The 23548-nt window shown below is 44.8% G+C and overlaps 1 protein-coding gene across 1 annotated transcript in view; it reads right to left on the bottom strand.

Annotated features, from left to right (window-relative positions):
• LOC139649901 (protein diaphanous homolog 1-like) overlaps positions 1-22967 on the bottom strand; it is a 76237-nt gene extending 53270 nt beyond the window's left edge. The window contains exons 1-13 of the mRNA XM_071526410.1: positions 22471-22967; positions 22309-22372; positions 20304-20443; positions 18757-18862; positions 18410-18520; positions 17820-17938; positions 16142-16258; positions 13143-13258; positions 10597-10661; positions 8630-8809; positions 5959-6519; positions 3896-4010; positions 3713-3721 (exon numbers count right to left, since the gene is read on the bottom strand). Of these exons, the coding sequence (XP_071382511.1) occupies positions 3713-3721; positions 3896-4010; positions 5959-6519; positions 8630-8809; positions 10597-10661; positions 13143-13258; positions 16142-16258; positions 17820-17938; positions 18410-18520; positions 18757-18862; positions 20304-20443; positions 22309-22372; positions 22471-22580 (1813 nt within the window). The 5' untranslated portion in view covers positions 22581-22967. The remainder of the gene's footprint in view (positions 1-3712; positions 3722-3895; positions 4011-5958; positions 6520-8629; positions 8810-10596; positions 10662-13142; positions 13259-16141; positions 16259-17819; positions 17939-18409; positions 18521-18756; positions 18863-20303; positions 20444-22308; positions 22373-22470) is intronic.
• Positions 22968-23548: the final 581 nt, after the last annotated feature.

Here is a 23548-nt window from a genome sequence, read left to right as displayed (position 1 = left end):
AAAAACACAGTGCAGGACTAGAAAACAAAAAAAAAGTCCAAAATCACAGAAAAAAGAGAGAGCGAGAGAGAGAATGATGAAGGAGAGAGGAAGACAAATATTAAAAAGAGTAGGAAATGGACACAGGCGCTTCAAAGAGAGGAATTAAGAGCCAGTAGCTTAAGGGAGAATGTGAGGATAAGCTTGCTGCCTGAAACATCTTATGCTTTACAACCACACATATATGCTCATCCAAACAACCAGGCTGTTTACAACCACAGGCACATCAGGTCTCTGATTCTAAGCTCTCAAAATAGCAAAGGACGACAACATGGAAAATTTGCATAGAAAGGGACAGGGAAAGGTACAGGGATAACCACAAGTCAGGGTAATTTGTATTGAAGATATATGAAGACGAGGATGGCAGATAAAAAACTGCCATCTTCATCTTCACCAAAATGCAGAGACATGGCTGTGAGAAAGTCTCATGGAAAGATGGTGGCAGTATAATTGCAGGTTTTCTCTTGGCCGAGAAAAAAAAGCTAATTAACAAATACCGCAGTGGAATTTGGCTAGTTACATACTAATGAATTCTGATGAATGCATTGGATGGAGATTTAGATAAGACTGGTTTATGTCATCTAAGCTCCAATGTACAGTGTGTAACAGCTTGCTGTTATCTAGAACTGGGCATCAGTTCCACCCCATTCAAAAGCTTAGTTCAAATAACCAAACTCAGTATGCAGTCTTATTAAAAATGCACTGCTTCATATTTTAGGACATTGAAATATCTCTAAAATGTTATAATTACCCCAAACTACCATAACCACACCTTCCAGAAGGTGTTGCATGGGTAAAGACATCAGTAAAAATTTCTTGAATCTTAAAATATCTTATTGGGTTTTATCAAAGATGCACAACTTGTGTATAGCTAGATTGGACCGCCCAGAGATAATCAGCCTGCCAGACTGTCTGAAATAATTTGCCCAAACAAACACCTCCCAGAGGTGGTGCCTTAACTTTTTAAAACCTGGCAGTCTGCATCTTTAATAGGCCAAACCCAATTACATTTTTTGACTGGCTGTAATTTGTATATTTATGATTGGTGAAATTGGTGAAACTTTTCTCCAGTTTGATATTAGTCATCGTGTCCCTTACTCCAGAATCACCCCATAATGACAGCTCAGCTCTGTACTTCCCTCCTGGTGAATAAGATGCACAGCAGCACTCTGCTGTCCCAGTGGCCTTGGTTGCCATGGTAGTTAGCTAGGCAAGTTAAGATCAGAGGCAAAAAGATGACAGTCTTGACTCTCTGAGAGAAAGAAAGCTAAACTGGAAGGAGATCAAGTAAGGTGAACACCTGTTAATTGCAACTTATAGCCAAGTAGGCTTGAAGTTGCAATACAATTTTATCAGATAGGCTGCAGAACATCTGTATGTGTGAGGGAAGAGTGGGTCTGTGTGTGAACAGAAGCGCAGAGTGAGACCAGATGGAGAATCACTATATTTCAAAATGCACCCATAATAACACTACATAATTTAGGAAATAGTCTATGATAGTGTTACTATAAATGCTAATGGTTTACCAGGAAGACATAGACTTACACAAGACAGAAATTTGATGCCTGATGAAGGTCTCCATGGTGATGCCTAAACAGTCTGGGTTTTAAAACTGCTCTTGTTAGAGCGCAATGCATCTTCAACGTGATTACAGATATTTTATATCACGTAAATGAATAGAAAAAATAACGGCTCCCATTATCATTTGTGCAATTTGTCCAGGGTGGTGGGGAACATTAGTAAGGAAAAACCCTGAATGTTAAGCAGTCAGAAACGGAGAAAGAGAGAGACAAGAGCTTGTGAGAGAAGTGGGCTGAACTAAACTTGACCCCAGCCATTAATGAGAGAGAGAGAGAGAGAGAATAGATTGAGATAGATAACCAGGGATAGAGATAAAAAAGTACAGATAACCAGAGATAACAAGCAGAAGATAAAATGTCTGTGTGAGAGTGCCGGGTGGTGTCCACGGGAGCCATGTGCAGCCAGAGGGTGTGTCTCCTTCCATCAGCGCTCTGCTCTTCCACCGAGCCTCAGAGGTCAACACCCCTGACCCTGCCCTGGGCACACAACCCCTGTGTGCCTGTGTGTGTGTGTGTGTGTGTGTGTGTGTGTGTGTGTGTGTGTGCGCGCAACCCCAGCTGTGCTGCTGGCCAGCTGAGGGAGAGGAGGAGGAAGGGTCAGGGAGGGTCAGTGGCGGCTCGGTGTGGCATCGGTTCGCTTTTGCCGAGTAACGAGGAACGGGAGGGGGGAGGAGGAGGAGGAGGAGGAAAAGGAACAGGAGGAGGAGGAAGAGTGCAGCAGGGCTCCCAGAGGTGAGGGATGGGGAAAAGGATAGGTCAGGAGGAATATGCCTGGCCTTGAGCGGTGTGTGTGTGTGTGTGTGAGCGGTGGAGAGATGGACGAGAGGGGAAGGGTCAATCTGCATAACCAGAGCTGGCTGCTTATTGGACCGCGTGTGCATGCGCGGGCACATACACACAAACACGCACACACAGCATAGACACTTACAATGTGAATAAAATACACACACACACACACACACACACACACACACACACACAAGACGCTTACACAACAGCTCACTGAAATCCCATTTCTGTCTCCTTCCATGAATGTTTCTCTCCAAACTCCCAAACCGTGTACACATTCAAAACACGCATATGGTAACTCAACAACACACACAGTGTAGCATACACAGGTTGGACCTACTCTCTCTCTGTCTCGCACTCACTCACTCACACACACACACACACACACACACACATCCATGCAGGCAGGCAGGCATGCAGACAGGTGTGGGGCTATGAAAAGGCCAGGGTGTCTTTACAGTCAGCTCTCAGAAAAGGTTATTAGACATCAACCAGAACAGGCGGCTGTCTCGGCCAATCGAAAGGCGAGGCGTGGACGCGCGGGCAGGGGGGGTCAAATCAGGGAATGACAGGCGGACGTTACGACTCGCCATACAGGTGAATGCAGATGTGACAGCTGCCAACATTGACATTTCACTGACATCGGCAGCTAGCAGCAGCCATGTGTGTGTGTGTGCGTTTCTGTTTATGTATATGACATGACAGATGACGTGAGCAAGAGCGTGTGCGTGTACATGTGTATTGAGATTGTATCTGAAGGTCGGTTGGAATCATATACACACACTCACACCGTGTTTGTCCGTGAGTTCCCAGTGTCCTGGTTATGATATGAATATGGAGGAGCTAGAGCAGAAGGCTCAGTGACACTGGGACAAGGTGATAGGGGTGGACAGGTGTGGGTGTGTGTGTGTGTGTGTGTGTGTGTCAGCGCTTTGTGCCAGGACAGCAGGTGGCTAGTCAAAGGACATCAGCGACCTTCTCCTTACCCCCCCTCCCTCCTCTCTTCCCTTTGTCCATCCCTCCCTCTGTCCCCGAATCCCAATTCATCTCACCCGATACTGAGTCTCTACCCAACAAGTCATGGGCACGCTCAGGAGATGAAAACACACACACACACAGACACAGACACACAGAGAGGGTGTGGGTGGTTTATTCATGGACTCATGTGAGATGCTGTTTTGACACCGTGTTGCTGAATAATGTAAATGCGCAGTCTGTCGTCCAGGCGGAGAAAGGGAAGGGTGAGAAAGGTTGGAGAAGAGGTGTGAAAGAAATAACTAAAAACGTGTGTGTGCTATTCTTACCTTTGGAGGCTGATGGAAGCAGAGGAGGAGGAAGAGGAGGAGGGGGGCCGGGTGGACATGGGAGTCAGGGAGAGAGAGGGATGAGGGAGAGGTGAGGAGAAGAAAAAGATATTGCTCATTATTATGAATCACAATTTGATAATCGTTAGTAGGTATTAAAAAAACACTGGGACACAGACTCACTCTTGGTCTGCGAGGAGAAGGCCAGGGTGAGTTTGGCAAAGAGCTCATTGTTTTCAAAACGGTCCTCTTTGGCCCTGGTCCAGAAACTGGTCTCAGAGAGGTCCTCAGCTGCAATCTGGGAGGGAGAAATACCAATATGCAGAGAGAGAGGAAGAGAGAAAGTAAAAGAGACAGAGAGGAGAAGATAGAGAGGGAGGGGATGTAGGCGTATGTGTTAGAAAACCATCATCATCGACTCTACTCACTGACCAATTTTCCCAAAATGGTCCATCCATCCACCCAGCAGTTGCTGATGAGATAAGCAGATAAAGAAGGAAGACAATGAAAGTCGACAGAATAAAAGGAACAGCCGGGCTGTAATAGGGAGAGGTGGGGGCTGGGGTGGGGAGGAGGAGGATGGAGGGAGGCACAAAGGAGAGGAAGAGGAGGAGGAGAGGAAGAGGAGGACAGAAGTAGTCATTTTCTCTGATCCTCGCCTCCTCTCTCTCTCTCTACCACAAAGCAGCTTGAGCTACGCACACAGAAAGATGAAGAAACACAGAAGGATTCCACTTTTTTCTTTCTTCGCCCTTACTCTAGTGCTCTCTCTCTCTGTATCCCTCTCTTTGTCACTCTCTCTCTATTCCAATCACAACTCACAATTAACTTTGCGTGCATGCTTTTTTTTCCTACTCTCTCACTGGTTTTCTCATCAAGGGGAAAAAGACAGAGGGAAAGTGAAACAAAGAGAGTGAGAAAGAGTGGTAGTAACTTCATAGATATGAGGCCTTTCATTATGGACAAAGCCTCAGGGAGGAGGGAGGGGGGTAGGAGGGATGGAGGAGGGAAAAGACAGAGCAAGAGAAGGGAGAGGAAATGTGATATGGGGGGGGGGGCTGAAAGACCAAGAAAGAAAGCGAGAGAGCACGCAAAAAGGAGGGCGAGACCGAGCAAAAAAAAAAAAATGTTAATTTAAATTACAAAAGAATGCTGTCCTTTCTAGCAGCAATTTAATTATCTTTCAGTGGTGCAGTTAAAAGAAGCAGGCTTATTAAAAAGCAATTTCTGTGACATCCTCGTCAAACGGCCTCTCACCAGCCCAACAGAGATGGAGAGAGAGAGGGGGAGAGAGAGGGGGGGAGAGAGAGAGAGAGAGAGAGAGGCTAAATGCTGATGAAGTCGACTGAAGCCATTAAACAGTAGCTTTAGGCTAAAGAGAGACAGAGGGCCGTTTTGATGTTTTAACCATCACAGATGAGAGGGAGGAGGAGAACATGAAGCACATAGTCATGAGACACGCGCACACACACACACACACGTCACTGTGGGTCAGAATCTCACTGCTAAAGCTCTGTCTCACACTTTCGTCTCTCACTCACACACACAACCATATACCCTGGGCTACATCAAACTCTATAACTTGTACTGTAGAAAGACATACACACTCTAAATTATACTGGATGAAACCAGACTTATAAATTATTTACAATCAAATCCACTCATGTTCTTCTTTTTTGTGTTGGCGTGATCCACAGATCAAATCAGTGCTTGCGGATTGCGATACATCCATGAAGGATTGTGACGTTGATTGATATAAATGAATGAATTAATCTGCAATCACAGCTTTTTGTAATCGCCATATTCTTTCATAAGCGAGTTTAGAAATCATTGGGTAATGCTGTGAACCAGGTATAAACCTATGTGTAGGTGAGTATAGTTGTGATCAGTGTTGAGACTGGGTGTGGTTCTGGGATGCCAGAATTTACTGTTGAGACATCTTGCGGTGTCCTGGGCCTAGTTCAAACATATGTGAAGGGAAGTGTCCACTGTGTAACCCAAATGACACACCTGCTCTTACCTATTTCCCTCTAACATCCAAGCTAGGTTTCTAAATACTGCAGGTGCTCTTCCACAATAGCACATGGGATAGTTACATCACATCCCATGTATTGGTAAATGTAAAAGCTAAATCTGAATGAACAACGCATGGAAATAGCCTTTTCCCATTTCCCACAACAAGTCTATATCTGCTAATTTTGCTCTGAATATTGATGATACATTGATATATCTGGCTCACGACTCACCCTGCTCCAGTTGGCTCTCTTCAGCTGCACCTCGGGCTTGTATTCCTTCTTAGGCTGGAGGCCGAAGGGCAGCGGAGGAGGTACGGGGGCACCCCAGCCCCCCATGCCGGGTGGAGGCGGGGGCATGCCCGGGCCCGGCGGGGGAGGAGGGATACCAGGACCTCCGGGCAGGGGCGGAGGTGGGGGCGGGGGTCCCATCCCGGGTAAGGGTGGAGGGGGCGGGGGTCCTGGCATGCCAGGGAGGGGCGGAGGGGGTGGAGGGGGCGGGGGGCCCGGCATACCTGGTAAGGGTGGCGGCGGAGGGGGGCAGGGCATGCCTGGCAGTAGTGTGGGGGGAGGGTAAGGAGTAAGGCACGCGTGCCCCGGGAAGGGAGGCGGGGGCGGGGCAAGGGGCATGCCCGTCTGACCCGGTAGGGGCGGGGGCGGAGGTGGAGGAGGCATACCACCTGTTTGGCCGGGGAGAGGGGGCGCAGGGGGCGGCAACCCAGCTGTTGGCACGGGAACAGTAACCGTGACAACTTTGGTCTTGGCCTCTTCCAGGTCCTTAGACAGCTTCTCAATCTGAGGAGAGGGAGAGAGAGAGATCCAGTGAACTGCTACAGTATGTTATTATAGATATTAATGATTACGTACTACTGTATACTACATCTTTTTTTTGTTTGTTTGTTTGTTGTTTCTTTTTTAAATTAACACTTAGTGGACGGATTTGGCAATATTGTTTCTGATAAACAGTCATGCCAATAGAGTGATTAAATTGAATTTGAGTGAGAACAGCAGAGCAAAGAAGGGAAGAGTGACAGAGGGATCGAGGGTGGGCGGAATTGTGTTTTGAGAGGGAGAGACGATGGAGGACAAGGAGGAGAGAGAAAAAAACTGTTATATCAGGAGAGGGGGATCGAGCCCACAGAGGAATTCAAAGGGAAAAATAAAATTTGACAAATTTCTAAATTAGAAGCGGAGTTGAAATCAAAGTTCTATATTTATATCAGTGAGGTGACGAGTCCTAAAGAAACTTTGCAAGTCTTCAAAGTTAATACTAGCTAATACTAGGCCATGAATGAAGACTGGGGAGTTGAATGTATGCGGTTTTACTGTGCGTGTATAGTGAAGTGTATGTTCCTAAGCGTGTAGCGTACCAGTGTGTAGTTCTGAATATGTGTGTGAAGGAGTGTCTGTATAAAGTGCTAGAAAGTGAGTGTTGGTGTTGTTTCCTCTGACTTTGAGAGGGAGACAGAATGACGGACGTAGAGGGCCTCAGTGGCTTGCTTTCTTAGAGAGGCGGCAGATGAAGGGCTGGGAGAGGCATCATACGGGGGGACAGTGAGAGATCTCTACATGTGAAGAAATCTTCGATGGGCAGGGCCTCAAACACAGGGAGAGTGAGCCATCTCAGGATGAGAAGCCTCTTTGATGGCTGGCTGTTGATGCTGGGGACTTTGGACAATTGTTGTGTGCGTGTGTGTGTATGTGTGTGCGTGTGTGCGTGTGTGTGTGTGTGTGTGTGAGTGTGTATGTGTGTGCACGCTTCTGTGTGGTGAAAAGATGATTCTGCTGGCATCAGCCACTTTGGATCAAGCCCGTCTTGGGATATGTATAGTCCTCTAACTGACACACACACACACACACACACACACACGTGTTCATGTGGTTGTGTGAGTACACATACACAAAAAGATCCAGGCAGACTGTTCTGGGTCACTTGGTGTGTGTGTGTGTGCGTGTGGTTTCGGGTGTCAATGTGAGGCAGGGTCCAGCTGGTGTGGCAGCAGGACACTGACAGCTAAACACCCCTCGTCTTTTCCTCTGTGTGCATGCGCACATACACTGCATGTGTATCATGGCCTTAAAGTAACTTTTCTCTTGCTTCTCTCTCTCTCTCCCTCCCATCTCCATCCTTTCCCCTTCTTCTTCTTCTTTCTTCTCACTTTAGTCGCTCTTTACGCTCCCGTTCCCCCTCGCTCCATGTTTTCTTGGAGATTCTTAATCTCTTAAGGATTTGGCTTTTTCCCTCTCTCTCTCTCTCTTTATCTTTTTTCCCTTCTTTTCATGCCATGCTAGTGGTTGGCTAAATCATTTAAGGCCAGGGGGCTTCTGTGTTTGTGTGGGTGTGCATAGATCTTGGACAACTTTTTGGTGTTTAGACTTCTGCAATATTTTATTTTTTTCAGGCTTGAAATATTTTATTTCTCTCAGCTTTGGCTCAATGTTCTGTGTTTTTGTGTGCATGTGTATGTGTGTGCATCACCCCAAGAGGAGGAGGCATCATTTCCTGCTCCTTTTTTAAGTAATTCGACTCAGTCTTTGCTGTTTTTGTCCTCATGTCTTGGTGCTTTTACACTGATAAAGGCATGAACCAATGATTAAAATATATGGACATGTTCTGGTTTGAGCTGGCTGACTCTGCACTTGGGGAGTGTGTGCACTGGGTTCAATACACTGTCAATTCAATCAATTCAGGAAATACATTTTTTGGAAAATTCAAATATTGAAAAACCTAAAGTTGTCACATTCAACCTCTTAACAAATAATGACTGACAGTATTCAGTGACAGTTCATTGTAACACTGGCAAATTAATTACAGTTTTCACTTACATTTTGAATTCTTTGAATTGAAAGGGCCTTGAGCTCCACGCAGGTGCACGCGTGTGTGTGTGTGTGTGTGTGTGTGTACCTGCTGTTGCAGAGTGTTTAGCTGTTGTTGTAGTCCCTGGTTCTCTCTGTCTCTCTCCTGCTTGGAGGAGGCCAGCTGCTCCTTCTCTTGGCTCAGGTCCTGCAGCCGCTGCTCATAGTCCCCTTCCAGCTTCTTCATCTCCACCTGCAACTCGTGGCGCGCTGTCAACTCTGCGTCCAGCTAACACACACACACACACACAGACAACATTAGAGACAGACACACAGAGAAATACAAACACAGAGTTAGTTGCGTGCATGCAGAGCAAAAATTCTCACACAGGTTTCTACATGTGGAGGGACGTACGCACACACACACACAGACAGACAAAACACACAAGTATAACTGCACACAAGCTCTGACACATACACATACAAACATCCCCACATCTACTCAGGCATCCTGAAAAGCCTTAGGCGGTCTTTTCAATGACTTTCAAAGTTTTGTTTAGTGGCTTATACTCTTTTTTGGGCTGCAAATGATGTTGCTTGACATCAACCATCATATAAGACGGAACTGACTTAAAGCAGTTTTCTCTGACATTCAAGCGTTGTTCATACCAAATAAATGCTTGGGAAACCAATACAGCAGCAGTCAGGGGTGGAATTACAAATTGAAAAATTTATACATTTGTGCTGAAAATTCAGAAGGGGCAGCACCACTGTAGCAAAGTTTGGCGAGAAGTCTGCAAAGGTCAAATCATTCATAAATCATTCATTCCAAGACTGATTATTGTAAAGAGGTAGAAAATTCTGAGCACCACCCAGTGAATATTCAATCCAGAAGCTAACCTAACACCAGGGTTCTACACGAATATGAGAGTGCACAACCGTGTGTGTGTGTGTGTGTGTGTGTGTGTGTGTGCACGACTTTAGTCTCCCTCTGGGAGCTGCAGCAGTTTCCATATCTCAAAGACCTGTAGGAGCCATTTCCTGCAGTCTGGAGCTTTCAGTTTCATTGTATAATTCACACTGCAATTGAGTGTCAATTAATGAGTTAGGATGCCACACTGCACTTAAATAAGCTCACTTTTTCACTCTGCTTTTAAAGCCTTCCATCCATTTAAAAGAAAAAAAACTTTTTAGGCCCAATTTTATAATATAATCATAAATTTTCAAGGCTTTCTCGAGGGTACTTGACAAACATAGGATGAGAGTATTTAAACAAATGAATACATGCGCGCACACACACACACACACACACACACACACACACACACACACACAGCTGTTTAATTTGCAGACAGCAGATCCCTTCCTCTCGCTGTCAGCTTCCTGACAGCCTCATCCCTAATCCCTGCCAAAGAGACTGGCTGCAATTACCCCATCATACACAACTAGCACTATGGTGTGTGTGTGTATGTGTGGTCAACGAATATGATGCCAAGTGTGTTCATCTAGTACGTGCTTGTGTATATGTGCGTGTGTGTTCAATGGATATGATTCCACGTGTGTGTGTGTGAGAGTATGTGTGCGTGTGTGTGTGATGGAGGCTAGTTTCAGCTCTCTCTTTGCAATTATCCTGTCACTTTTATAATGGGACAGAAACACCAGGGTAGCAGCCCCCCCGCAATCAAGGCATTTACCCCCTTGTGTGAATGTGTGTGTATGTGTGTTCATTGCTAGCCTGTAAGAGTATTTGTCTGTTGGGTGGCTGTCAGACGTGTGTGTACTCATTCTCTCCGTCTCCCCCCTTCCTCCTCCTTTCTCATTTGCCGTCGCATGTCAGCCAGAGACTAGTCGCGTAGAATCTCATTATGGTCCCACTGTGTCTGTGTGTGGTGTGTGTGTGGGTGTGTGTGAATGTGTTAGCTTTTACAGTACATGATTTTCTCCAGTGTGCATATGAATGTGATTGCTTGTGTGCGCGTCTGAACGCACGGGATGCTCTTTTCTTCTGTGTGTGTGTGTGTGTGTGTGTGCATATGACTTTCTATGCGTGCTAGCGAGTGTTTGTGTGTATTTCACCTTCTTCTCCAGCTCAGTGGCCTTGGCCTCGCTAGTTTCCACCTTGGTCTGGTCCACCATGTTGTCTGTGGACAGACAGAGGGGATGAAAAGGGGGGGTGGGGGTGGGGTAGAGGGAGAGAGAAAGAGAGAAGGAGGAGGGTGGGTAAGATAAGGGTTTCAGACAACGCACCTGCTCATGTCTGGCCTTGAAGACATCGCACCCTTCAGTCTGGCACATGCTGTTTGCACACACGCACGTACGCACACACACACACACTAACACAGCGAGCGTCCTTCGATCCGTCTACCTTTTCTTCCCTTATCACACTCCTCAAAGTCAAGATCCGTGAGACGATGGTGGAGGCATCTCATTATAATAGGATGCTATCTGTTGCATGCTGCTTCTAACCAACACTACCCTCCAAGCTGCCGACACACACACACCTTTGTCTGTCGTAGTAGTGGAGTGTGTGCGTGTGTGTGTGTTTCGGGGGGGAGCACACTAATCTCCTTATCTCCTTGCAGAATATATCTCGCACCACTTTATTTTACTACTTCATTTTCATCCCTTTGTTTTTTCAGACTGAGTACGGAGGGAAAGAAGAAAGAAAAGCCAGACTAGAAGGAGACAAATAAGCAGAATGGTCGGCGGGGTCTGTGAGTGATCCATCATGAGGGAGACAGACTGACCAATGGGAGACTTCTCCAGTGTAATTGTGGGGCCTACAGGTGGCTGGGGGCCCAAGGGTGGACTGAGCATGTGCAGTGATACAGCTGGTTGACACAGAGGTGAATGTCACAGGGTGACGGCATCAAAGACAGCTACCCATAATGCCCAAGAGGGGGATGAAACAGATAGACGAGGGTGAGAGGAGAGATGTAAAAGCTAAAATAAAAAATTAAGAGAATACATTAAATTATGAAAAGTGAAATATGCAGCATATGAAGGGATGTGCTAGTGCGAGTCTTCAGTTGGCAGTGGAGAAAGAAGTTGAAACTATGCAACATACATCTAGATAAGCAAGTGAGCAAGGCAAAGTTAAAAGAGAAAGCTATGGGAAAGAGGGGAGAAGGTTTTGCTGGATGACATGAAAGAACCTCATGATGATATTGTAGCCCGCATATCATTCCAGAGTGTGCATTTGTGTATGAGTTTACACGGTTACTGGATGTGTAATGCAGGGGTGAGGAGGGGGGGCTTCTTCCGTCATGGTGGTGAGGCTAAATGGGACAAGCTTCGGATAGAGAGCACTATGGGAGGGAAAAAAACTGCGCGCAGAATTTCAGAGTTCAAAGAAAAACACTAAATAATGCATGCAGGGCAGAATTGGGCTGCTTTCCACCGATAATAACGCTGGCAGCCTTAAAGGAGGCCAGCCAGCCAGTGTGTGTGTATGTGTGTTTGTGTGTGTCAGGACGCATTTAGAAGCAGTGCAATTAGAGCCTCCTGCAGTGAGCAACAGAGAGTGCCCATAAAGGAGTATTGAACTCTTGAGACTTGCCCTGAACCTCCACTCTGCTCTGGTTTAGTTTACTGTAGTCAATAGCCAGGTGTTGTCTAGTCCACATTTAGCATTATCTAGTCCAGATACACACCCACACACACACTGTTGTCATCATTTTGGTGGCATTTCTGCTTTATTGGACAGTACACAGTGAAGGGTGACAGGGGGATGTGAAAGAGAAAGAGGGAATGACACGCAACAATGGTCATGATACCTTATTGATTCCCATACAGAAGTTTGCCCCCCTCTACAGTGGGGTCAGAGCGCAGGGTGATGTTTAGAACAGCACTCCTGGAGCTGCTAGGGATTCAGTGTCCTGCTCAAGCACGGTGGACGCTTGCCGACACGGGGGCTTTAATGACTCATGAACCCTACTGTCATGAGTCAGACTCAAACCTACCATGTTGTGAGCGCACAGTATGGTTCTCTAGTTGTGTTGCTCATGACATTCACCATCGTTGCCTGAAAAAAGTTACCACCTAACCAATCTGCCATTGTGTGTAAAGTATCAAAAGTTGGCAGAGGACTAAGACGTCTCATCTGCTACACTGTACAATCTGACACTGTGATTACTAGGCTGTTGTCAAAGCCTTTATCCTTCTGACGTACATTTCTTATCAGCATTCCAACACTGACTAACTTGTAGCGCACTTCAGCCCGCACTGATACACAATCCCTCTCTGGCTCCACCCTGTGGTGTTTTCTGGGCCACTGCACATGCTTGACAACTGTAGGCACCGTGTGGGTGTGTTGATGACTGTGTATGTGTATGTCCCTCTGAGTGCGCTTGACCTGACCCTGACCACAGCGTATGCGAGTGGCTCTGCATTTCAATCATCCAACCTTGTTCTCTATAAGACTGCCCTCACCCCCCCACCCACTGAATGGATATAAACTGCCTTTGGACACATGGGGGATAATGAAATGTGTATATCCCTCGAGTTCAATCACTGCAGTCCAAATAAATACTACTGGAGTGGGTTGTCAAGAGATGAACACGCGCACTTACGAGAGAGACGAGAAGAGTCGCCCGTTTTTATGTTCTGCTCTCACAGCTCACCTATCAAGCCCTCGATGTCCAGGCTAAGGTTGCGGCACTTGAAGTCAGGGTCAGCTCCATTCCTATGAAGCACGATCTGAGCGATGCACTCGTCCATCAGCTTGTAGTATTGAGGCCTAGGGGACGGAGGGAGTGAGGGATTTACAGGGAGAGGAATTAAGAGACAGAGAGAGAAAGAAAGGGAAGGAGGGATAGAGGGTGAGTGTGTGTGTGATAGTGGGAGAGAGGGACAGAAATAAAGACAGAAAGAGTGTCACTGGGCAACATACATATTGCATACATAATGACAAATGACAATCAATTGATTTATGTGTGTGACTATATCAGTCTGGCTGCATCAACAAGATATCTGGTACATTATGTGAGCAGAGGATGGGACTGAAAGACAGCTGGGCAGCGCGTTTGTCCAGATAAAAGTGTGAACGCACATGCTTTGTCACTTTGTCTTTGTCTGTAACTGAGATTGGTTGTCTGTGTGAGCGTGACAGTTTGAGTTTCTTGTCACAAAGATTGATTGTGTGCGAGTATGTGAGTGAGGGAGTGTGTGTGTGTGTGTCCGACATGTCTGATCAAGCCGGTTTCACACAGACACTCAATTTTGGAGGTGTCTGATTCCCTGACCCCGTGCGATGCTCCCACAGTCACAAACTCAATACTTTATTTATTCTCTCTCTCTCTCTCTCTTACTCTCTCTGCCTTTGTCTTTCTCTCTCTAACACTTGTTCCACTCCTTCCCTTTACTTCACTTATAGGTTTTTTTTCCTAACCCTTAGATTTATCCGTGGAGCGAGAGAGACATCTAGTGTCGTTTTGGAAAATGGAGTCAAAAATACATTTATATTAGGTTCAATCTTATACCCTTCATGAGCCTGATCATACATAATTATCACCTTAGCTAAAGACAAGGAGGGGGTGTAGGCCTATATAAATCCTGGTAAAATCCTTTTCAATATACAAGACATATCTATATTTCAAACTGCTTCTATTAAACCTTTTAAGTACATGAGTATGCATGTGCACGACTGTAAGCATGTGGTCATACACATGTGTTCTCAAATGCCTGTGCGTGTGTCGCAGTAAGAGTGAAACACAGCAAAACCAAGACGGAATAATAACTAGAAATAACCGCCTCGCAGTTGTATGCCTCCGCCAATAAACTTTGTTTTATCATTGCAAGGACAGTCTTTATTTATTGAACATATATAATTAATGTGATTATTAGGTCAACTTAAAGGATTTTGGTGTCTGCAAAAGTAAGTGACAGCACTTCCGTTTTTGTAGAATGACCCAAGATCGTTTTCTCAGCTACAGTGGTAAGCAAAACATTTTGATTTCACAGTGAAGTTGACCTTTGAACTTTTGGATATAAAATGTCATCACTTCATCACTTTATCCTATTAGAAGACATTTGTGTGAAATGCTGTTATAATTAGCGTATGGATTCTTTAGTTATGGCCAACGTCTTTTGTGAGGTCACAGTGACCTTGACCTTTGACCACCATATTCTAATCAGTTCATCCTTGAGTCCAAGTGGACGTTTGTGCCAAATTTGAAGAAATTCCCTCAAGGCGTTCCTGAGATATCGCGTTCACGAGAATGGAACGGACGTACGTACGGACAACCCGAAAACATAATGCCTCCGGCCACGGCTGCCGCCGGCGTGGAGGCATAAAAAGAGCCAAGCAGCATGTACCCTTTCATTCATTCCCACACCAACATTAACCTTCCATTTCCTCCACCTCCCCTCCCTCCACCTCCCTCACTCTGTCTACATCTACCTACCAATTTACCTCAAGTCTCCATTGCTTCTTTCATTATCGTCTCATGATCCACCCACCCTTGCCTTTCTATTTCTGTAATTACCAAGCTGCACTTTCTACCACTCTCTCGCTCGCTCACTTCCTCTGTCTCTCTGTGGACTCCATTACAGACCAGCTCTATTGTGTTCCACTGGATCACCTGGAGGGGGATAGCAGGATAGGAGGAAGGGAAGGAGGGAAGAGAGGGAGGTAAAACACTTCAGCCAGAGCCATTAGATGTGGGAGGTGGTAAGGAGAGTAAAAGGATAGGGGGGTGGGGGTGGATAGAGAAACCAGAGTATAGGGCTATAGATTGGAGTATGTGCAGCAAGATATGGCCATGTATAAGCCTGTTGGGATACATGGGATGTAAACCTATCATGATTCCTAGCCTCTCTTCAGACTCCATTGCCCCTCCCATCTCCTCCATCCTAACTATTTCACCCCCCACACCCAATATTCAACAGAAACCACAATTTCCTGCCTGTCTGACACTATTAAGACAACACTGGACCAGTGACAAGACTGACATCTCAACTGAACTGTGTGCATGCCTGCACATTTTGTGTGTGTTTTTCCTGTTTGTGATTTAAGCAAGGCTTATTTTTTCCTTTTTTGTGCCCTTGAATGAGTGTGTCAGTGGGTGTATGTGTGTGTGCATGTGCACGTGCGTGCATGTGCTTATGCAACACCACCCCTCCGACTCTTGACTTGTCCCCTCTATTATTCCACCCCAGTCTTGTCTTTCACTCATTCTCTCTTCCTCCTTCTCCCTAGCTAAACCCCCCAGGGCTTTGGGAGGGACATTAGCATATTTCTGGTGATAAGGGGTGAAGGCGCTCATTTCTATTAAAATGGAATTGGACTTCTTTGCATGTATTAATTTCACAGCTTTGGAACGGTGCGCTGGAAAACAAACACAGGAAATGAAGGGGAGGGATGAGGGGAGGGAGAGGTGGATGGAGAGAAGGAGGTGAAGAAAAGAAAACGAGTTCTCCTTCCTAAGCCGATCTATCTGGGCAAACTATTTTGGTCTTGTTTGTACAACTGTGTGTGCAACGCGAAAGAAATTGCCTGTGACAATTGACACAAATATTTGCATAGGCACATGCATGTATAAGTGAGTGTGTGCGTTCATGTGTATGGGCATTGTATGTGTGAATGAGTGAGGACATGTAAGCATGTGTGTGCATACACTACCTGGCCATGTAATCATTACGGACCAGCAGCAGGTGCTGCAACAGGGACAGCAGGTGGGTTTCGGCCTTGGAGTCCTTCACCGTGTTGACTAGGATCTCAAACACCTCCCTCACATCAGTGCAGCAACAAGTGTTAAGGCCCAATAAGAACCATGGCCAGTAGAGGTCAGACACCGTCAAACACTCCATACACTACATCGTCAATAATCACCATAAAATCATCAGTCACAAATTTGAATATTCTTATACCAATTTAGCAGTCTTTGCTCTCATACTGGGGGATGGGGTAATTTAAAAGGCAAGCCACATTTCTACATTAGTATACAGAGTAATCACAACACTCCTTAGTCAGTTCTATCAGAACAATAATGGGAAAGAAATCCAAGACATTGCTCTTATAATGTTGACTTTTCTGGATTAATTAGACCTGTTCTGTTACACTATCTCAGTGCTGGTCACATGTGTAAGCAGCAGATATTGCACTGAGAAAAAAATAACTCCACCATATTGTGCACCCTTGAGACACCTGGTGTTGAAAGTTGTAACTGCATGCCAAAAAAAACAAGGAGAATTACAGTAGTTTGTCTATTCAACTTCCTCTTTAGGCAGATTTTAAAAGTACACTGATACAGTAAGGGTGACTTTCCAGTTATGCAAAAATCAGCTATCCTGAATATCACATTAAAAGTCAAAAATGGCACACTTTCTGTGACAAAGATGAAAGAGAACCTTCAAGATCCTCAATACCAGTATTGGCATAATATACCTCCCTTTAAACGTGTATCTTGGACATTCAGGTTTTATCAGGATAGACAATAACTGTAGAAATAATACAGGTGTAAATGCACTCAAGTCAGTTCGGCTGTCCCAACCACTTCAGGAGGTGGTCAGAGACGCATTTGGTCGCACATACTGTACGAAAGTGTAATGCAGCAACATTTCCAATCCATATACAACAGCATAAGCAGAAATAAACCCTCACGTAAGTAGTTTCTGTTGTTGTTGTGTATTTGCCCTTTTATGATAAAAAAAAGATGATTCAGACTTGCAGAAGAATAACAATAAAGTCCACCTGTGGGTTGCAGCTTGCTTAACAGCACTGAAACACAGATGACTAGCTGATGCCTGTGGTATGCTAATTGGCAAAGACAAATTTTGAATTTAAAAAAGTCCATGCAGTGTTACAACCTCCCTAGAGCTCGCAAGATGATGTTTATAAAGTATTAGATTCATTATTTGCGGAACTTGTCAGGCTGGTGATGCATATGTATATGCATCACCAGTACATCACATATTTATATGCTTTGTGAGAAAAAGACCAATCTGATTCTACATGGATAGTTGACTAATTTTTAATGCGGGGTGCAAATTAAATGCAGATAATTCATATCTGGATACTATCTGACTATGAGATGCATGTCAATGCAAGTGGGCAATAGAGTCAACTGCTGCTTTGAATGAATTGGTGTGGAAATACCTGCTTTGCCCCCCTGAACACACAATGACTTTAGTCAAAATACATCAAGACTGTGGCTTGAAATATTGCATCTTTATAATAATGCAATAACAATGTGTCATGTTTCTCAATGGAAGGTCAAAAAGTAGACCTGTAAAGATTAATGTTAATGCAACAATTCTTGACTTCCCCAGAGGGACTGTTTTGCCAAGTGGAAGGATATTCCATCTCAATGCGGATGTCATCGAGACGCGCTTTGAGCTCCTCGGAGTCGTCTTCAGCCTGATCATCAAACACGCTGAGCTGCACCCTCAGCTCCTCATTCTCTATCGTCCTCACCTCCTGCAGGGGGATTGATGGGAGGGAGGTGGAGAGATGAAAAGGCAAGGGGGAGAATGGCAGGAAGAGTGTGACAATCAAACGTCTTGAGTTTGGACAGTCGAGACAAAGTTTGAGTGCGGGTGTGTGTGTGTGCATGTGTGTATGAGTCTGTGTCTGCCAATCAGCAAGAGAGAGACATCAAGAGTGAGAGACATCAAGAGTAAGAGAGAGAGACTGAAAAGGTAGACTGAGTGTGTGTGTGTGTGTGCGTGTGTATGTGTTGTTGGCGAGATGTCAGTCAGTCAGGGAGAGGGAGTGAGATCAAGAGATCGAGAGAGAGAGAGCAAGAGAGAGAGAGAGAGAGAGAGAGAGAGAGAGAGAGAGCAAGAGAGAGAGAGAGAGAGAGAGAGAGAGAGAGAGAGAGAGAGAGAGAGAGAGAGAGAGAGAGTGAGAGAGAGAGAGAGAGCAAGTGAGCGAGTGAGTTTTCCCTACCGTCAGCAGGTCTCTGAGTCCCAGTCTTAGCAGTTCAGAGCGGATGTGGATTCTGAAGTCCAGCTCCTCTCCCCGGCTGATCAAGGCGTTGATCAGCTGCATGCAGCCACCCTGCCAAACATACAAGCTTCACATTTCAGACTAACTGGTCAGATTTTACCTAATAAATAAAGCGTTGCAGAGTACTGTAAGGCCACAAAATCTATATGCAATGTCTTTCACATTGCAGATTATATCAAGTAGACCTGTTCATGAAATGCAATCGGGTGTCAAATAGGTGCCAAACAAAAGCATCCATGGGTAATTTATATGCTTGGGAATGTATGTGTGTGTTTCTGTGTGTGTACCTTGAGAGCAATGTTGGGTTTGTTCATGCCAGAAAGTAGAGGCTGAAACCTCTCGATGTCCCGTCTCTCCGCCTCCTCTGTGATGGCCTCCAGAACACGCTCATGACTGCACAAAACACAGAGTGATGCACCTCATTTAAAATGCACATAAAACACACAACTTCTGATTAAAATGTCTGTCAGTGGCATATTTGATGGAGTTTCAAACTAAAAGGAAACTATACATTGCAGAAAGTAACTTTTCTCACAAATTGCTATATATATGGAACAATAGTCTAAATAGGTCTGAAGTAGCAGAGAAATGACACATGAGCAGAAAACTCCCTGACAGCAGTATTTTCCTTTAAACAATGAACAAAATATGTCCTTTATGTGTCCATATACAATACTGTGCAATACTTTCTGCATTAGTGTGTCAGTAGACTGCTGTTTATTATAAATTTCTGATATTCAGAAACTTTTAATTTCATTAGTTTTGAAAGCATCTTCGCTTTATGGATTTCTTTGACATATGCCTAAGACTTTTGCATAGTACTGTATACAGTGAAACACACAGGGATAACTTAATATCCATTCAAGTGTTATATTACTGAGGAATGCCATAATTTTATTAGTCAAACATATATTTTTTCATATGATCTATATTTGTGAACATTAACTACTGCCATATACTTCCAGAAATTAGAGTGATGGATTTGTTCTGCCCGCTATTGAAAGCATCCTCACATCATCCATTACAGTCGAGTATTAGCTGTGCCTCCTTCTGTTTCCAAGGACAAATGAGCAGGTCAATGGCTCTTACCTGCATGATATCAAGGTTAAGACTGCTCACCCAGACAACCATCTGTCCCAAAAACTCTCCTCTGGGAGACGGCACCGATCGACTAACACCGAGACCACTCTGTCCCCTCAACAGCTTCATCCCTAGAGCTGTCACCTTACTTAACCTTAATCCCCCTGCCCCCCATATCCCACCACACCCACCCCACTACCACACATCTCCTCACCATTCAGTAGACATGTCCACACACCTTACTACTATTTATGACCCTGCTATTTCTTATCCCTCAAGTGATTTTACACAAAGTTTTACACAAGCCAGGGTGACTCTTGCATCACAATCTCAATTTCAGTATAAGTTCCTCATGGCACACTGTGCAAAAGCATTACTGGTCACTCATGTCTGTGGTTACAGCTGCAACCATTCTACATGCCATGTATACGCAGACTGATATGTCTAGATTACTGGCTGGCATGTTTCACACTGTCCTGTTACACACTGTCCTGCACTGTGTGTGAGGTCCTGTTGTCCTTGTACCATGTACCATGTATGTCAGAATGTACTATGTTACAAGTTGAGGGAAAACACTCTATGAAGCCATAACATCAGGTTGCAGTTCATTGTCAATGGAGCAGCTCCACGCTGTACATTGCACATTAGATTCTTGACTCTCTGGGTTTTCGCTTTGGGACAGAGTTGAATGTCCAAGGCTATGAGAACTGTAACTTATCAAACTAATTGGTGTTCCCCTTTCACGAATACTCACAGGTTCTCGGGATGTTCCAGGATGGAGATGGCAGAGAGCAGCTTGACGGCGTCCACCATCATGTGAGGCACCCTGGGGTTGATGGCTCTGACCAGCAGAGGAATCCCATCTTCTGACTCCAGCATGGCTTTCAGACCGTACTGCAGGGGAGAGGGAGGGAGGGAGGAAGAGAGGAAGCTGAATGAGGTTAAGGCCTTTATGGTTCCTTTTCTATAGCAGAGCTAGGAAGTAGAGGTCTTCACGGGGTCCAAAATGACGGACCCGAACCCTAATGGAGCCGGGAAATTCGTTCCGAGATCCGATTGGACCCGATAATTTTTTGCCCGAGATATTACAGACCTGACCCGGTGCATGTCCGAGAGGAGAGAGGATCGGCTTTTATGGACCCGACAAACCCGGTAATTAAAATTGCTACTAAAAATGCTGTGCTACTGCTAAAAACAATTATCATGTCAGATAGGCTACAACATATGGTAGCCTAATAAAAGGAGATCAAAATAACAGAAAGACTTGCCAAGTTGTGCCGTTCTACAGTTTGTCCAGTAGATGACAGTGGGACTCCATAATGGAATCTAGCAGCTATGTAGCTACAATAGGCTACAATAGCCTACAACAGAAGAGGTGCCGCTAGGTTTGACCTCTTTATATTCATTTAGCTTATTTTTCACCTCAGTGAAGAAGGTATCCATCTTGCGCCTTTCCTCTGTTCCAACTCGCTGGCGCTGCTCAACGTTTTTTTCACCTTATTTTCACTCATGTAATCTGATCCTAATGGTCATCCTAATCATCACGCAAGTTACACAACGCTTCCATGCGTTTCTCGTCTCGTCACGTGATCAGCGCTGATCACGGGTCTTCTCGGATCCACTCGGGTATTACACATAATGATAAACAGACCCGGGACCCGCGGTAATAGAATGGGACCCGACCCGGACCTGATTGACCATAATAAAACGTGGACCCAAACCCGTACGGGTCCCGGGTCGGGTCTCGGATCCTAGGGTCCAGGTAGACCCGTGAAGACCTTTATTAGAAAGGGCTTCCCAAGGCCAGGGTCATGGCAAAATATTTACATCTTAAAAATAACTTAATTTTCTTTTGGGAAAAATTGAGCTGTATAATGATTTAGCACTGGCCAGCATTTTTTTGATCCCCACAATGGAGCACAGGCTACGTGCTTGTTTATCAGCTATATTGGGCATGAACACTACAGGTTGGTTTTATAGTTGTGGATTCAGAGGTTCCGTGTTTAATAAATCTTCATTACTAAATCTACTACTAAAATTAGCCAATAATCTAACACTGACTGAATCTAATATTGACTAATTGGCTAATAAACCTAATGCTCACTAATAAAGTGTAGACTAAAAGGTTAAGGTTATTGTGCTTTTGAAAATAAAGGTCTGTATGCTTTTGAAATAAACTACATTTTGCAATTAAGCTTACTATTACTATATTTTTCAGACTGTAATTTAAATTGTTTTTCTTTTTTGGATTTGTGTTTATCTGAAACTGTTTTTAGCTTTCATGATAATGACCTTAGTGATTCAGAACGGTGTAGCTCGCTGTCTCTCATGGGCGCAACCATATCATTACTGACAACAATTTATTGACATGTGTTCAAAAGACATTTCTAGTTGTTAACTACAGTCAGTCATGAGTATTAACTAAATGCACATTACCTAAATTAATTCCAAAAAGTTAACAGGGACCAAATCCACCCCACATTGACATGAGCTGCCACTATGGCTAAATTCAGTGTATGATGCCCTCTACTGGAAGAGTTGCTACACAACAACCAAGAGAAAAAGGGAAGGAATCATGGCAGATGTTTTCTGACACATTTCTTTCAAAGGAAATCTTCCTTGAACATGTTTTTATTGTTAAAAACTTGGCTTTGTCCACGTTTGTGACACAGACCTTTTACATCACTACCCTTCAGAAAAACAACTCCTGTGTCACATGCAGTGTTTCGATGGAAGTAATAAACAGTCAAGCGTCTTACCTTGTTGTTCATGAAGGCTTTAAGGCAGCGAATGATCTCGTGTTGACATTTCACTCCCATGTTGCTGGGTCAGGAAGAGAGAGAAGACTTTAGACACAGAAAGCCATTAAAAGCAAACTGTTGGAATGTACCATTGGTTTTGCTGGGGTTGAAGTGGCTTACGGATACTCGTCTCTCTCGTCCTGTAGTCTCCTCAGCAGGGTCAGCAGCAGGGCCAGGCCCTCGTTTCCAAAGTTCTGCACCCAACTGGAAGTGACAAGAAACCACAGCATTAGTGTAGTCTATTTTTGTGAAAAACACTACTGAAAGTGTGTGGATATATAAGCATGTGCATATGCATGCATGTTTGCTGAAAGAGAGAGAGACAGAGAAAAACCCACATGTAAACCTAATAACATACAGTCATCAGGGCAACTTCAAATAGACAGAATTAGGGCTGCACGATATATCATTTCAGCATCGACATCGCGATGTGCGCATGTGCAATAGTTGCATTGCAGGACGCGCAATGTCAAGTAAGGCAAATTAACTCAAACACGTCATGCTACAACTTTTTTGATGCTTGATACAAAAGGAAAACTCACAAGGTTCTCATTTTCCATGACTAATCTACAAGAAAAGTCTGTCTGATATTACATAATTTAGTCGGATTTAAGGGTTCTTGGGTACACAGAGTTTGATCACTTCCCAGTGTGCTCTGGTGAAGGGGTGCACTTCATCAATTTATCAAACAACCAAAGCAGGCCCCACCAGTCGGCTACCACAACCTGAAAATGAGCGCTGGCTGTTTTGGTTGTTTGACAAACTGATCAAGTGCACCCCTTCACCAGAGCACATAGCGAACTGATCGCTGTGCATGCAGAGTCTGCGTATCACCTGCCTGTAAACATGTACACGACGCAGCTACTGCCACAGATAATGTCGCCTGGATGCTAGAGGCAGGCGTTTAGTTACGAGGCGGCTTTTGAGTGTGCGTGTATTCCCGTTATCAGCGGCACCTTGTCCCGGTGCTGGTTAAAAGTTAAAAAGTTACTGTCACACACAAAACTTGCAGTATCCAGATCTATCTGTACTTACATCTTGCCGGCATATAGATAAATCTGTTTGTTGCTTGAGTTTGAGAGTTTTACCATCCTCGGGCGCGCTGGGAGGCCAGTTTATCTTCCACCACGCAGATTAAGCATACATTTGAACATCGTTAGAAATGGTAGATTATATGTAAATAACACAACTGCGACAT

This window comes from Centroberyx affinis, unplaced genomic scaffold, assembly GCF_046629955.1.
Source record: "Centroberyx affinis isolate AG114_WGS23_722 - 3 ecotype Tasmania unplaced genomic scaffold, CSIRO-AGI_Caff_v1 ptg001411l_1, whole genome shotgun sequence".
Classification (NCBI taxonomy): domain Eukaryota; kingdom Metazoa; phylum Chordata; class Actinopteri; order Beryciformes; family Berycidae; genus Centroberyx; species Centroberyx affinis.
The sequence above is the reverse complement of the archived record's forward strand: the minus strand, read 5'-3'. Positions and strand labels throughout refer to the sequence as shown.